A 15,759-nucleotide genomic window follows, 5' to 3' on the forward strand; every position below is an offset into this window, starting at 1 on the left:
TGAAAATAAGAGGCTTTGTCTGATAGGGTGCATGTGCGTTTGTATGGATGTTGTGGGATGTTTGATATCATCATTATTCATGAATATGGAGCTGATGCTGTAAATCATGCTCACAATATTAAATTCAAGATAAATGTTTTAGTAGTTTGATAGGTAAGCAATGCTCAGGGATATTAAACAGCAATGCATTTCCTTTCAAAAGAAACTTCATTTCAACATCATTGGTTTCCTCTACAAACCTTTATAATGGCAAAGTGTGGATGTTTAACACCTTTGTTATTTTCAACACATACTGTAACATCTCTGAACCTGATACCACATGACAGGAAACCAAAGCTGTGGCAGATGGTTTTGATGCATTTTAGAGACATATAGTTGAAGTCACATAAAGTTAAATTTGGTAGTTGAATAAAAACCAAATGTTATCTAGTAGAAGTCTCTTAGCGAAGCTTAACCAAGCATCTCACTTCCTATTTTTTTGACATGCTGAAAACGGCCATTGCTTATGCTTGACAACATTTGTGTGAATCTTGTCATTATTTTAGCCTGTCATGTTGTCTGTCCTGTGACTCAGAGATCATATGGTAACACAGGAGTAAACTGGTTCACACATCAGACATGGAGCACGTCCAGGTAGGATGTTGCATTAGTCTCTCGTGTGCTGACATGTTGAAATACAGTGTGTTTGGTCATGAACGTCATGTGCTTTTACTACTGCTGTCTGTAATTTTGGAGAATTTCTGTATGAAATGTGACACAATGTAATATCAGAAGAAATGAAAGCACTGAATGTTTCAAATAAAACTACATTTTAGCTGTTCTTAAGTTATACTTACAATCAGATTTATGATTTATGATGACTACGTTTTAATGGTCGACACACTCAATAATAATAATAATAATAATAATAATAATTCAGTGCAGGTTATTTATTTATTTATCTATTTTCCAAACTGATTGTCCCGTGCAGGTATTATTAATATAAATTAATTTATTTACATAACTTTTGTTTATTTTAAGCTGTTTTTAGACAAGCTCACTGTCAGATAGTTGTAGGATTTATATAATTCTAATAATTAATAATCTTTAATTCAAATATTTTATGGTCATCACACAATAATAATAATAATAATAATAATAATAATAATTTAATGCATTTATTTATTTATTTATTTACCCATTTTCCAAACTGCTTGTCCTTTGTGGGTATTATTAATATTAATTGATTTATTTACTTAATACATTTTATTTATTTTAAGTTGTTTTTTTTAGACAAGCTTACCTGTCTGATATATAATTCTAATAATTAATCATCTTTAATTGAAATATTTTGTGGTCATCACACAAACATAATAATAATACTAATTTATTTTTTCTTCATGAATTTTTATTTGTTTTTAAATCTATATATCTTTAAATATATATCCGATTTGAATATAAATTATAATTTTACTTCTTAAGAGTCTAATGATAATCATACATAATAATAATTAAATGCAGGTTGTTATTATTTATTTATTTATATATTTATCCATCAATTTTACAAAATGCTTGTCATTTGCAGGTATTACTATTATTAATAATTTATTTATTTATTTGCCTTATAACTTTTATATATTTAAGCTGTTTTTTTAGACAAGCTCACATAGTTCGCATATATATCCTATAAAAATATAAACTATAATTTTAATGCCAAGCAGAGTCTAATGATGATAATAATAATAATTAATAATAATAATTATTAAATAGAGGTTGTTATTATTTATTTATTTATTTATTTATGCATCAATTTTCCAAACTGCTTGTCCTTTGCAGGTATTATTATGAATATTAATTAATTAATTAATCAATTAATTAATTTACTACATAAATTATTTTAAACTGTTTTTTAGACAAGCTCGCTGTCAGAAGGCTCTAGGATTTATATATTTCTATTATATGTCTTAAAATATATATCCTAAATAAATATAAGCTATAATTTTAATGCTACTGTAAGCAGAGTCCAATGATAATAATAATAATAATAATAATTAATAATAATAATCATTTTTATTATATATATATATATATATATATATATATATATATAATTTTTTTTTTTTTTTTTTTTTTTTTTTATGTTAGAGTCTGCTTAGCATTAAAATTACTTTTAGTTTTACAAACTCCTTTTTTTTAATATAAATATTTCCAGCTGTTAATGTAACAACAAAAAAAATCCCAGATTCTGTTCTCTGACTTTGATGAATATATATCAGGATATGAAGCTTAGAATAAAAGGATTCATCTCTTAAATTCACAATTTTTCATCTTCTCATAGTTTATTATTGAGTCACTTATTAATTTCCTTTGGCTGTGTCACGTTCCTGCCTGAACTTGAATGTACAATTTTTCTTCCGTCTCACCACACAGCTGACAGTCAGTTGAGGAGATCCATCTCATGAAAACCTATGTAGAGATGTCGGGTGATGCCAGTACATTGTCATGGAAACCGCCTCCTCTCGGTCCACCGCAGGCGTCCACGGGTGCCGTTGAGAATAAATGCACGGGGCCGGTGAAAATCCTCAAAGTGTGCTTCATAAGCAACAGCGCCAATCTGGGCAAGAACTTCAAACTGGTCAAATGTGAAAGTTCCTGGAATGTCAGGGTGAGAAGATTAACATGGATTTTCACACATTAATCATGACTGCAATGTGAAGCACGTGTTATCATGCCCATCAGCACAACGTCTAGCTGTTATAATGAAAGATCACTTTGAGCATTAAGATTTGTTTTCATTTATTTCACGATTGATGTTAAATAAAATCAAAATGTCATAATACAAAAAAATTCTATACATATACACTGAAAAAAAACAATAAGTAAATTTACTTAATTTTGATTTGACAATTTTTTGCACACACATTTTTTAAGTAAAATTTAAGTATGGAATTAGGTAGAGGTCGACCGATGTATCGGTTTTGCCACTTAATCGGCACCGATAGTTAATTGGCGGAACTATCGGTTATCGGCAAAAATCCATGCCTATAGTTTTTCCGGGTTGCTAGAGTGGCTGAAATAATAACAATTAATAATAATAATAATTTTTATTATTATTATATATATTTTTTAATTTTATGTTAGAGTCTGCTTAGAATTCAAATTAATTTTACTTCATAACATTTCTTTGTTTTAAAAATGTTAAAACTCCTATTTTTTAATATTTCCAGGCGTTAATGTAAAAACCAAAAAAATCCCAGATTCTGTTCTCTGACTTTGATTAACAAATATCAGGACATGAAGTTTATAATAAAAGGATTCATCTCTTAAATTATACAATTATAAAATATACACTGAAAAAAACAGTAAGTAAATGTATTTAATTTTTATTTGGCAAGTTTTTGCACGCACATTTTTTAAGTAAAATTTAAGTATGGAATTAAGTAGGGGTCAACCGATGTATCGGTTTTGCCGATTAATCGGCACCGATAGTTAATCGGTTATTGGCAAAAATCCATGCCGATAGTTTTTCCAGGTTAAATCCATTGCTAGAGTGGCTAAAAACCATCCTCATTATACAGCAAAGTCCCTAAAGTCTTTGTTATACAGCACGAGAGTGGCAAGTTAAATTGTGAAAGTACACAATATCTATGTATGTAATTTTAATTCTGTGGCCTTTGTGTAGATATTTAAAGATGGCTATCTTTATCTTTACTGTTGATGTAATAGTAACACTTTACAGTATGATATGTTACAATGTTACAATATGTTACATTTGCACGATACAATATACTTTATTGTCCCCTTAGGGGAAAATTTTTGTAACATTAAGATTGATAAAAGCTGTAAAATAGAATATTGTTCCTTGTTAGAGTGTTAAGTTCTTACGTTTTTAGTTGCTTTTGTTAACAATAATGAACTATGAACTAACTGTAATGATTAATATAAAATTAATATTTTTATTCATTTACAAAATATGGTTCAATTGGCTTGTTTTTATTGAAATTGGTTCAACCTAGCTATCGGTATCAGTAAAATCCAATATCGGTCGACCTCTAGAATTAAGTCAATTCTACTTAACTAATTTAAGTCAAATTAGCAAAGGAAATAAGTAAATTTACTGTGCAGTTAGAGTTTGATGAGTAATTTCTACTTAATTATTTTAAGTTTACACTGCAGTCCTCAAATACAATTCACTCAGCCATGGTTTGTCAACTTCACTCAAAAATCATAGCACTGAAAGAATACCATTAAAGCATGTGGTTTCTTTTCAAACGTGGTCATAAGCAAGAAGATGGATCCTTAATGTTTTTAAGGTTACAAGTTGACTCAATGTACTTACTAACCAAGTGAACACAGAGACCTCAATACTTGGCACATGATACACAATGACGGTAACAACGAGTGAATAGTTTTTAAGTATGAATGTGTCATTTTGAATAGAAAATGAGCTGTAGATGTTACAAAACAGCAGGTTACTTAACCTAACAACAAAAGCAACCATAAAACAATGCAAATACATCTCGAAAACAGCAAAAAATGTAACCTTATTAAATATTCATGCCCAAGTGCATGATGGGAACAACGGGATCATGCCTTTGATATTAAACAGTCTTTGTAAAAATAACAAACAATTCCAAGTATAATATACTTATAAGTTCAAATGTCAAATTCTACAAGCTTAAATTGAGTACTAATATTAAACGTACTCTTTTTTTCTTGCCTTAATTTAATTATTTAATGTAGAAATTACATTTGTTTTTCTTTATTATTAACTTCACCACAAAACATTTTTATCAGTGTAGGCTTAATCATATCATTACTTCTTTCTTCCTTTTTTGGGGGGGTGAAATGAATCCACAAGTGTTTAAATGTTTGATTTAAATGATGATTTCATTCTGCAGAAAATTATTCAGTCCATCCTGGACAGCGGACGGCTCGGTCCCAACATCAAGTTCTCAGAATGCTACGGTCTGCTGCTCAAACACCTCAAATCAGATGAGGTTCACTGGCTGCACCCTAACCTCACCGTAGCAGAGGTGGAGCTGAAATATGAACAGCAGCACGTTGAGGCCGAGTGGAGGTGTGTCCCACATGGCTAAAAAAAATGTTCAATTATATATATTTTAATATAGTTTTAGTTTGAAAATGGCTCACTACGTATCAGAATCGAATAACTAAGGCTGTATTTATTGGATCAAAAACACAGCAAAAACAGTACAATTTTTAAATATTTTTACTATTTAAATTAACTGCTTTCTATTTGAATATATTTTAAAATGTAATTTATTCCTGTGATTTCAAAGCTGAATTTTCAGCATCATTACTCCAGTCTTCAGATCACATGATCCTACAGAAATCATTTTAATATTTTGATTTGCTATACAAGACACTTTTCTCATTTTTATCAATGTTAAAACTGTTGTGCTGCTTAATATGGTTGAAGAAACTAGATTTAGTTAGTTTAGTATAGAAGTTAGAAGTTAGTAATAGTGTATAGCGTCCAAAATATATTTAATAACATTTTGAAAATATAAAAAAATACATTTTGCATTTACCTCAAAGTAATTTTAAGACTAGTAATGCATTGATCAAAAGTGATGATAAAGTAATTTATAATGTTACAAAATGCTGTTCTTCTGAAATCTGGTCATCAAAGAAACCTGAAAAAATTTTACTCAGCTGTTTTCAACAAAAAAAATTGCCATAATAAATGTTTTTGAGCAGCAAATCAGAATATTAGAAGGATTTCTGAGAGATCATGTGACTGGAGAAATGATGGAGAGATTTCAGCTTTGAAATCACAGGAATAAATTTCATATTAAATTATATAAAAATAGAAATCAGTTATTTTAAATAGTTAAAATATTTCACATTTTTACAGTTTTTGCTGTACATTGATTCAAATAAATGCAGGCTTGATGAGCAGAAGAAACATCTTTAAAAACAAAAAATCTTACAGCCCAAAAACTTGTAGTGCATAAAGTTCAAGAGTTTGGGCTCTTACAGTCCTGTAAATCAGTTAAGCATATGTTCCTAATCCTGTTTTTGTTCTTCTGTCATGATCAGATATGACTTGAGGATTCGTTACATTCCTCCTGATTTCCTGGACAAGTTAAAGGATGACAAAACTACAATGCTCTACTTCTACCAGCAGGTCAGTACCTGTCACATTGGGAGTGTTTCTTCACATTTACCGCTCCATATCCTGAAACAGCACACAGAATAGTGAAGGAAACATGAGTCACGCCATTTGCACTGAGGCGTAGTGGATGTTTGATGCAGCCCTAAAGTGTTAATGGTGGTTTGCACATCTAAAAGGCCGATTGAAGGTGTGTTATTGCTGTCGTTATGCAGGTTCGCAGTGACTACATGCAGCACAGCGCGAGGAGAGTTAGTGACGGGATGGCGCTGCAGTTGGGCTGTCTGGAGATCCGGTATATACAGATGAACTGATAATAAAGAAAACATTTATTTGCATAGCACCTTACAAGAAATGCAGCTCAAATTGCTTTAGAATTAAAAAAAAGCATTGCACCAAGTACTTCGCTTAAAATATTTTATTTCAAGGCCATCCAAGATGTAGATCAGCTTGTTTCTTCATCAGAATAGATTTTTGGAGAAATGTAGCATTTAATCAGTTGCTTGCAAATGGATCCTCTGGAGTGAATGGGTGCCGTCAGAATGAGAGTCCAAATAGCTGATAAAAACATCACATTAATCCACACTTAAAATGTCTTGAATTATGTTTTTATTCTTACAAATGTACAGCTTTTGGCTTCACTAGACATTAATTGATGGACTGGAGTGGTGTGGATTACTTGTGGATTATTGCAATGTTTTTATCAGCTGTTTGGACTCTCATTCTGACGGCACCCATTCACTGCATTGGTAGTGAATAGTAAAATGTTTTCAGATTACATGCCAATTTTTTCTGTTCTAACAGGAGGTTTTATAAAGACATGAATGCCAGTGGCCTGGAGAAAAAATCTAACTTTGAGCTGCTGGAGTAAGTACTTTGCATTGTGCTTTAGATCGTTTTACACAATAATATGCATAATGTATTGATGGCATTTCTGCTTCTTTCAGGAAAGATGTTGGACTGGATTTGTTCTTTCCTCAAGAATTAATTGACAGCATGAAGGTGAAAACATTTTCTTGGCTGCTACTTCTTTGTGAATAAAGCAGCATAGGAATCCAATGCACACTGAAAGCATTTGTGGTTTCTGATTAATAATGATAAATTGTATGTCTGGTGTGTTACAGCCAAAGCACCTGCGGAAACTGGTCCAGCAAACGTTCCAGCAGTTTGCGTTGCTGAAGGAGGAGCAGTGCATCATTAAGTTCTTTGAGACATTATCTGTCTTTTCCAGTTTTGATGAAGAGGTTTTTCCATGTGAGCTAGTGGTAAGTGGCCCATCATGGTGTTTACAGCCATATTAAAGTAATAGTTCTTCGCCAGAACGGATTTGAATAAATATCGCAGAGAACCAGAGAATTCTCAGCAGTGAATGGGTGCCGTCAGAATGGGAGTCCAAACAGCTGATAAAAACATCCCCACAAGTAATCCACACACTGCAAAATGCTTTTCTTACTTTAATTTTTTGTCTTGTTTCCAGCCAAAATATCTAAAATATCTAAATTCTTAAATCAAGAAGGATTTTCTAGACGAGTAAAAAGAAGTCAAAATTAAGTGCAAAACAATCTGCCAAATAGTGTAAGAAAAATAATCTTGTTTTCTGTTTGAAAAAAGATTTTTTGCTTACCTCATTGGCAGATTATTTTGTTTGTTCTAAGAAAAAAAAACTCACTTAATTTGGACTTAATTTTTCTGAAATTAAGACAATAATTTAAAAATAAAATCCTTCTTGATTTAAGAATTTTTTCAATATTTTGGCTGGAAACAAGACAAAAAATCTAAGTAACAAAAAAACTTTTTTGCAGTGCACCACTCCAGTTCAATGAACATCTTGTGAAGCCAAAAGCTGCGTATTTGTAACAAATACATACATTTGTCTCACCTGAATCAGGGGGGAAATATGTACAGTTCAAGCACCTTTTACATGTTAAAACAGTTCAAATAAAAAATATGTAGATGAATTTTGAGCACAACAGTGGGTGGACCTCTTCCACTGCAGGAAGCCTTATTTTTGATTATGGACTTTTATTTTGGTTAGAAGAGACTATTTAAAATTAATAACACTTTAATTATAGAGTTGTTTCTTAGAAACACACAGCTTTTGACTTTAAAAGATGTTAATTGATGGACTGGAGTGGTGTGGATTACTTGTGGATTAATATGATGTTTTTATCGGCTATTTGGACTCTTATTCTGACGGCACCCATTCACACATTTTCAGCAAACTTTCAGTTTTAAATCAACTATTCCTTTAGTGATGGTCGATGTGTGTTATTTACTTTCTGAAGTAGTGTGAGAACTAGTAGTGGGTGGATGGATAAACTGAGTGGCCACAAAATATCTTTAGACACTGTGTTCATCTATAGAAATGTATGAAAGTCGCTGCATTAGATAACAGTTTTGAAGCAAATGTCGTTAGCAGTTAAATCCTGCAATAAAATGCTTTTCTTACTTAGATTTTTTGTTATGCTTCCAGCCAAAATATCTGAAAACTCCTAAATCAAGAAGGATTTTCTAGAAGAATAAAAATTATGGTCTTGATTTCAGAGAAAACTAGTCAAAATTAATTGTGTTTTTGCTTGAAACAAGCAAAATAATCTGCAAATGGAGTAAGAAAAATAATCTTGTTTTCTGTTTGAAATAAGATTTTTTTTTTTTTTTGCTTACTCCATTGGCAAATTATTTTATTTATTCTAAGCAAAAATGCACTTAATTTTGACTTGTTTTTCTGAAAACAAGAAAATTATTACTTGTCTAGAAAAATCTTGATTTAAGAATTTTTTAGATAGTTTGGCTGGAAACAAGACAAAAAATCTAAGTAAGAAAAGCATTTTCTTACTTAGAAAGTGCACCACTCCAGTCCATCAATTAACATCTTGTGAAGCCAAAAGATATTTGTAAAAAAAAAAAAAAAAAAATCCATAAAAATGCATCTCGCCTGAATCAGAGGGACAATATGAATATTTCAAGCACCTTTTACATGTTAAAACAACCTAAAAAATTTCAAATAAAAAATATATATAGGTGAATTTTGATGTGAGAGGACAACAATAGATGGACTTATTCCACAGCAGGAAGCCTTATTTTGGATCATGGACTTTTGACTGGAAGAGACTATTTAAAATTAATAACGCCTTAATTATGGAGTTGTTTCTTAGAAACACGCAGCTTTTCACTTTAAAAGATGTTAATTGCTGCAATTGGGCATTTGTAGAAATGTGTGAAAGTCGTTGCATTAGATATCAATTTTAAAGCAAATGTCATTAGAGGTTAAATCCCTCAAAAAATGCTTTTCTTACTTAGATTTTTTGTCTTGTTTCCAGCCAAAATATCTAAAAATTCTTAAATCAAGAAGGATTTTCTAGACGAGTAAAAATTATTTTCTTGATTTCAGAAAAAACAAGTCAAAATTAAATGTGTTTTTGCTGGACACAAGCAAAATAATCTGCAAATGGGGTAAGAAAAATAATCTTATTTCAAGCAGACAACTATATTATTTTGCTTACCCCATTGGCAGATTATTTTGCTTGTTTGAAGCAAAAACTCGCTTAATTTTAACTTCTTTTTTCTAAAAACAAGACAATAATTTTTACTTGTCTAGAAAATCCTTCTAGATTTAAGAATTCTTAGATATTTTAGCTGGAAGAGACTATTTAAAATGAATAACGCCTAATTATGGAATTTTTTTTTAGAAACATGCAGTTTTTCACTTTAAAAGATGTTAATTGATGGACTGGAGTGGTGTGGATTACTTCTGGATTAATATGATGTTTTTATCAGCTATTTGGACTCTTATTCTGACGGCACCCATTCACACTTTTTCTGCAAATTTTCAGTTTTAGGTCAACTATTCCTTTAGTGATGGTTGAAGTGTGTCATTTGTGTTGGGGGTAACGCATTACAAGTAACGCAACATAATAATATTGCTTTTTCCAAGTAACTAGTAAAGTAACGCATTACTTTTTAATTGACAAGAAAATATTTGAGTTACTTTTTCAAATAAGTAATGCCAGGTAATTCCCCCCCACCCCCACCCCCCCATTTATTGATTAAAAGCTCTCCTGTCCCTATGTTGAGAGAAATTGTGAGTAAGATGTTACTTTAGTTCTAGAATAAATCTGAACATGCATTAATTAATTAATTCATCTCACTCACTAAAAAAAACAGATATAGTGTTTCTCAAATAAATAAAAACAGTGAAATTCAATGCAAACCTGCAATAATTAAATATTTAAAAAATACAAATACCCTTTTTGTATTTAATCCCATTTTATTAACCAATATCTTTGCTGCCGACCTTCGATGATCTAATTCATCCATACTAATTATCAAAAATTACTCAAGATAATCTAACATTTGTTTTTCTTTTTCTTTTTTTATTACTGAAGAGTTGACATTTTTTCTTCTGCGGTCTACTGTACAGACGTGAATTCACTTTTCTCTCAACCTGAGGCTTTTGGTGTAAAAAGGCTTTTACATTTGCCAAAAATATAACTTTTTATGTTTATGTATCAGTGTTATTTTAGTATCATTGGGATACTGATACTATTGAGATACATTTTTATTAATATTTTGAATTATTTTTTTATATATTTTTTATGATTATTTTTTTAAATGTGACTATACAGGTTTTGTTTGGTTTATTCCAGTTCTTGTGTTAGATATTTTAGTGCATCAAGTTAAAACAAATTTAAAAGTATGTTTTACAAAAATAAAAATCTTCAGGCAAATATCTTTCCACTTTAAAATTTCACAATTAATTCATTATATCATTGGCTGTTTCTTTGTAATTAATTGTGAAATTCGCTATTTCTGAATGTAAATTGTTTAATTGTATTTAATTAGTTACTTTTTAGGGAGTAACTCAATATTGTAATGCATTACTTTTAAAAGTAACTTTCCCCAACACTTTTTACTTTCTAAAGTAGTGTGAGAACTGGTTGTGGGTGGATGGATAAACTGAGTGGCCACAAAATATCACTGTGGGCATATATAGAAATGTGTGAAAGTCGTTGCATTAGATAACAGTTTCAAATCAAATGTCATAGCAGTTAAATCCTGCAAAAACTTAAAGTCACTTGAGTACTTCTTGTCTTTTTTTCTGTACTATATCAGTTAATTTCCCATTATTTTAAACCTAATAAACGTCTTTTATTCGTGCATGTCTTATCTTTCTGCACCAGAGATGGCATGTTGCTTTGCCATTTTGTTATCTGATGCATGACATTGATATGAATGTGTGAACTAAAGATGTTCATCAAGTAAAAGCTTTGTTGCTCTGTAACCGTATGGTTCTTTTGTAGCAAGGATGGAGCGTCTCTGTGGATCTGGTAATCGGGCCCAAAGGTATTCGGCAACGTACAGACAAAAGCTCTGTGGTAAGAAAAATATCCCCTTACATACATCCTTCTCTGAAACGCAGCTCTCACAGGAAAGCAGTAATAACCACTTTGATTTTTCAATTAACCACAATGGAAAAAAAATGCATCTTGTTAATGGTTACAAATAGACTTCTCCAAATACACATTAAAGGCTGTTCACTGCAAGAAATGCTTTTCTTACTTGGATTTTTTGTCTTGTTTCCAAAATATCTAAAAATTCTTAAATCAAGAAGGATTTTCTAGACTAATAAAAATTGTCTTGTTTTTAGAAAAAATACTCAAAATTAAGTGCATTTTTTGCTGGAAATAAGATACATAATCTGCCAATGGGGTAAGAAAAATAATCTTGTTTTCTTTTTGAAAAATTTAAATTAAGATTTTTTTTTGCTTACCCCATTGGCAGGTTATTTTGCTTGTTCTAAGCAAAAACTCACTTAATTTTTACTTGTTTTTTCTGAAAACAAGAAAATAGTTCTTACTTATCTAGAAAATCCTTCTTGATTTAAGGATTTTTCGATATTTTGGCTGGAAACAAGACAAAAACTCTAAGTAAGAAAAGCATTTTTTTGCAGTGTTTATGTGTGTTTATGTGTCAGTGTTATTTTAGTATCATTGGGATACTGATGCTATTGAGCTAAATTATAGTTTTTATTAATATGTAGATTTTTCTGTGTGACTATATAGGTTTTTTATTCCAGTTTTAGTGTTAGATATTTTAGTACATCAAGTTAAAATTAAAATGTAAGTATGTTTTACATAATAAAATATCTTTACACTTTAAAATTTCACAATTTATTGGCTGTTTCTTTGTAATTAATTGTGAAATTCGCTATTTCTGAATATAAATTGTTTCAGCATATTTTTTTCTCAGTGTAACTTAAATGATTTTTTATTATTTTATTTTATTATTTTTTATAGTAATTAAAGTTTTTTTCATGAACGTAGTTAATCGTTAAAAATATAGTGCTCCAAATATACATTATAGGACATTTATGTGTGTTTATGTATCAGTGTTATTTTAGTATCATTGGGATACCGATACTATTGAGATAAATTATAGTTTTTATTAATATTTTGAACTTTTTTTAATATTATTTTTTATCCTTTTTTTAAATGTGACTATATAGACTTGTTTTTTTATTCCAGTTTTAGTGTTAGATATTTTAGTACATTAAGTTAAACTTAAATTAAGAGTATGTTTTACAAAGTAAAATATCTTTACACTTTAAAATTTCACAATTAATTCAATATGTTATTGGCTGTTTCTTTGTAATTAATTGTAAAAGTCACTATTTCTGAATGAAAAATTTTTCAGCATAATTTTTTCCAGTGTAATTTAAACATTTTTTATTATTTAATTTGATTCTTTTTTTTATAGTAATTAATTTTTTTTTTCATAAACGTAGTTAATGGTTAAAAATAATGCTCCAAAGACACATTATAGGACGTCTATGTGTGTTTATGCGTCAGTGTTATTTTAGTATCATTTGGATACTGATACTATTGAGATAAATTATAGTTTTTATTAAATATCTTTTATATTTTTTATTTTATTATTTTTTTAATGTGACTGTATAGGTTTTTTTTAATTCCAGTTTTAGTGTTAGTTATTTTAGTACATCAAGGTAAACTTAAATTAAGAGTATGTTTTACAAAAAATATATTTTTTAAATTATTTTTTATAGTAATTAAAGTTTTTGTGTTTTAGTTTTGTTTTAGTTTTTAACTATAATAACCCTGTCATGTGCTCTTGTATATTAACGGGTTTTTTTATGTCTTTATTAGCCGGTCTCTCTAGCCACATTTGCACAAATTCGAAGTATTAAATGCATGCCTCAGAACGACGGAAAGACGCTGCTACATATAGATATAGAAGGAGCTAAACAGGTACAGTATGTGCATCTAACTATGTCTTAAAATGAATGCCCTTTCTTATGAAGTTTATAATGATGCATATTAAGATTAGATCTTTCTGTTGTCATTTTCAGTCTTTGTCCATCAGCACAGCCTCTCTGGCCATCGCAGAGAACATGGTGGATTTAATCGATGGGTATTGTCGTTTTGAGCATGGAAATGATGCAACTTTAATTGTGCGGCCTAAGGGTATGTGGGTTTTAGTATTTTGTATCAGCAGGACATGAAACCAGCAGCATCATGTATTTTAAATTAGTATGCATTAATGAAACCGGTTTAAGTAGTTCCTCTACTTAAACTGTTTTTAACTTGCCTAATCATATTATAGTGTAGAAACACACAGTGGGCAGCTGTGTGTTCATATGAATAACAAACTACCGCTTATGTTTACCAGACAGAGAATCTCGAATCTCTCTACCTCCTGTACCCTGCAGGTAAGCACTGATGTTGTGCATTTTCTTTATTCTGTCCTATAAACATTGCCATTTACAAGTTTGGAATTTGTAGATTTTTTTTTTTTTTTTTTTTAATCTCTTATGCTCATCAAAGTTCCATTTATTTGATTTAAAATACAGGAAAAAAGTAATATTGTGAAATATAATTTTAATTTAACATAACAGTTTTCTATTTTAATGTACTTTAAAATATAAATTATTTCTGTGGTACAAAGCTGAATTTTTAAAATTATTTTTTAATAGACACAAAGGAATAAATGTATAATCATACACAGGATCCAACATTTTGGGATCATGAAGATTTTTAATGTTTTTTAAAAAGTCTTTTCTGCTCAATAAGGCAGAAAAAAAATTATTATTGTGAAATATTACTGCAATTTAAAAAAACTGCTTTCTATTTAAATATTTTGTAAAATTTATTTTTTTCCTGTGATTTAAAAGCTGAATTTTCAGCATCATTACTTCAGTCTTCTGTGTCACATGATCCTTCACTGTTGGAAACAGTTGTGCTGCTTAATATTTTTTTGAAACCTGTGTTTTTTTTGTTTTTTTTGATGAATAAAAAGTTTAAAAGAACTGCATTTATTCAAAATAGAAATATTTTCTAACAATATAAGTCTTTACTATCACTTTGTATCAATTTAATACATAGTTATCCTAAATCAGCATATTAGAATATTTTTGAAGGGTTATTTGACACTGAAGACTGGAGTAATGGTGCTGAAAATTCAGCTTTGCATCACAGGAATAAATTACATTTTAGAATATATTTAAATAGAAAGCAGTTATTTTAAATTGCAGTAATATTTCACAATATTACATTTTCTGTATTCTAATCAAATAAATGCAGCCTTAATGTGGAGAAAAGTAAAAAAAAAAAAAACATAACATTTTTTTACTGATCCCAAACTTTTGAATGGCAGTGCATGTTTATAAAGGTATTCTTTTGTGTCTAAAGGCTGCATTTATTTGATCAAAAATAGAAAGCCAATATTGTGAAATATTATTGCAATTTAAAATAATTGTTTTATAATTTATTATATGTTAAAATCTAATTTTTTCCTGTGATGCAACACTGAATTGCCAGCATCATTATTTTAGTTTTAATATGTAGATTTGATGAAAAATAAGTTCTGAGCTTTCATTTAATATATTTTTTTAATTGATTGATGATGATTTTGATTGAAATGGTTCTGTGTATATAGATAAACAGCACAGACCAAAAGTTTGGACACACCTTCTCATTCAAATGAATGAGAAGGTGTGTCCAAACTTTTGGTCTGTACTTTATATTTTTCTGTTTATTAAAGTTTTTACTCTACATTTGTGCAGTTTTCAGTGGGTTAGTGATATTTTTTAAATATATATAAATTAATAAATAAATATTTTTTACATGGGTTTTTATACAAAAACTGCTTTTTTTATGTAAAATTCACTTTATAAAAGACCCACATTTCTAACTTCATAACATGGATAATTTCACATGGTTTAGTGTAAGATTTTTGCCCATCTTTTGGAAAATCCAGTTTTAAAAGTAAAAAAAAACAACTACAAATAACTTTTACCAGTAGGTGGCGGCAGAGCTCCACTATTTGCTATTTGCTATTTGCTATTTGACCACCTGAAAGATTTTTTTCATAAGTTTTTTCAGTTGAATTCATATCTACAGTACAGACCAAAAGTTGAATGAGCTGAATGAGAAGGTGTGTCCAAACTTTGTCGGTCTGTACTGTATATATATATATATATATATATATATATATATATATATATATATATATATATATATATATATATATATATATATATATATATATATATATATACACACAGTATATATGTTTATTATTTATTTATTTTTTATTATTTTGACTGAAATGGTTTTGTCTTATTG

General features: G+C 29.4%; 1 protein-coding gene across 1 annotated transcript; it reads left to right on the top strand.

Moving 5' to 3' along the window:
• Nucleotides 1-2,455: 2,455 nt before the first annotated feature.
• On the top strand, nt 2,456-13,637 carry LOC141296253 (protein-tyrosine kinase 2-beta-like). Its single transcript, XM_073827520.1, has 10 exons — nt 2,456-2,644; nt 4,881-5,059; nt 6,046-6,133; nt 6,334-6,413; nt 6,923-6,985; nt 7,066-7,120; nt 7,243-7,383; nt 11,419-11,493; nt 13,282-13,383; nt 13,485-13,637. Exons 1-10 carry the CDS (start codon nt 2,456-2,458, stop codon nt 13,635-13,637), a joined length of 1,125 nt encoding a protein of 374 aa, XP_073683621.1.
• The last annotated feature ends 2,122 nt before the right edge of the window (nt 13,638-15,759 follow it).

This window comes from Garra rufa, chromosome 21, assembly GCF_049309525.1.
Source record: "Garra rufa chromosome 21, GarRuf1.0, whole genome shotgun sequence".
Lineage (NCBI taxonomy): Eukaryota > Metazoa > Chordata > Actinopteri > Cypriniformes > Cyprinidae > Garra > Garra rufa.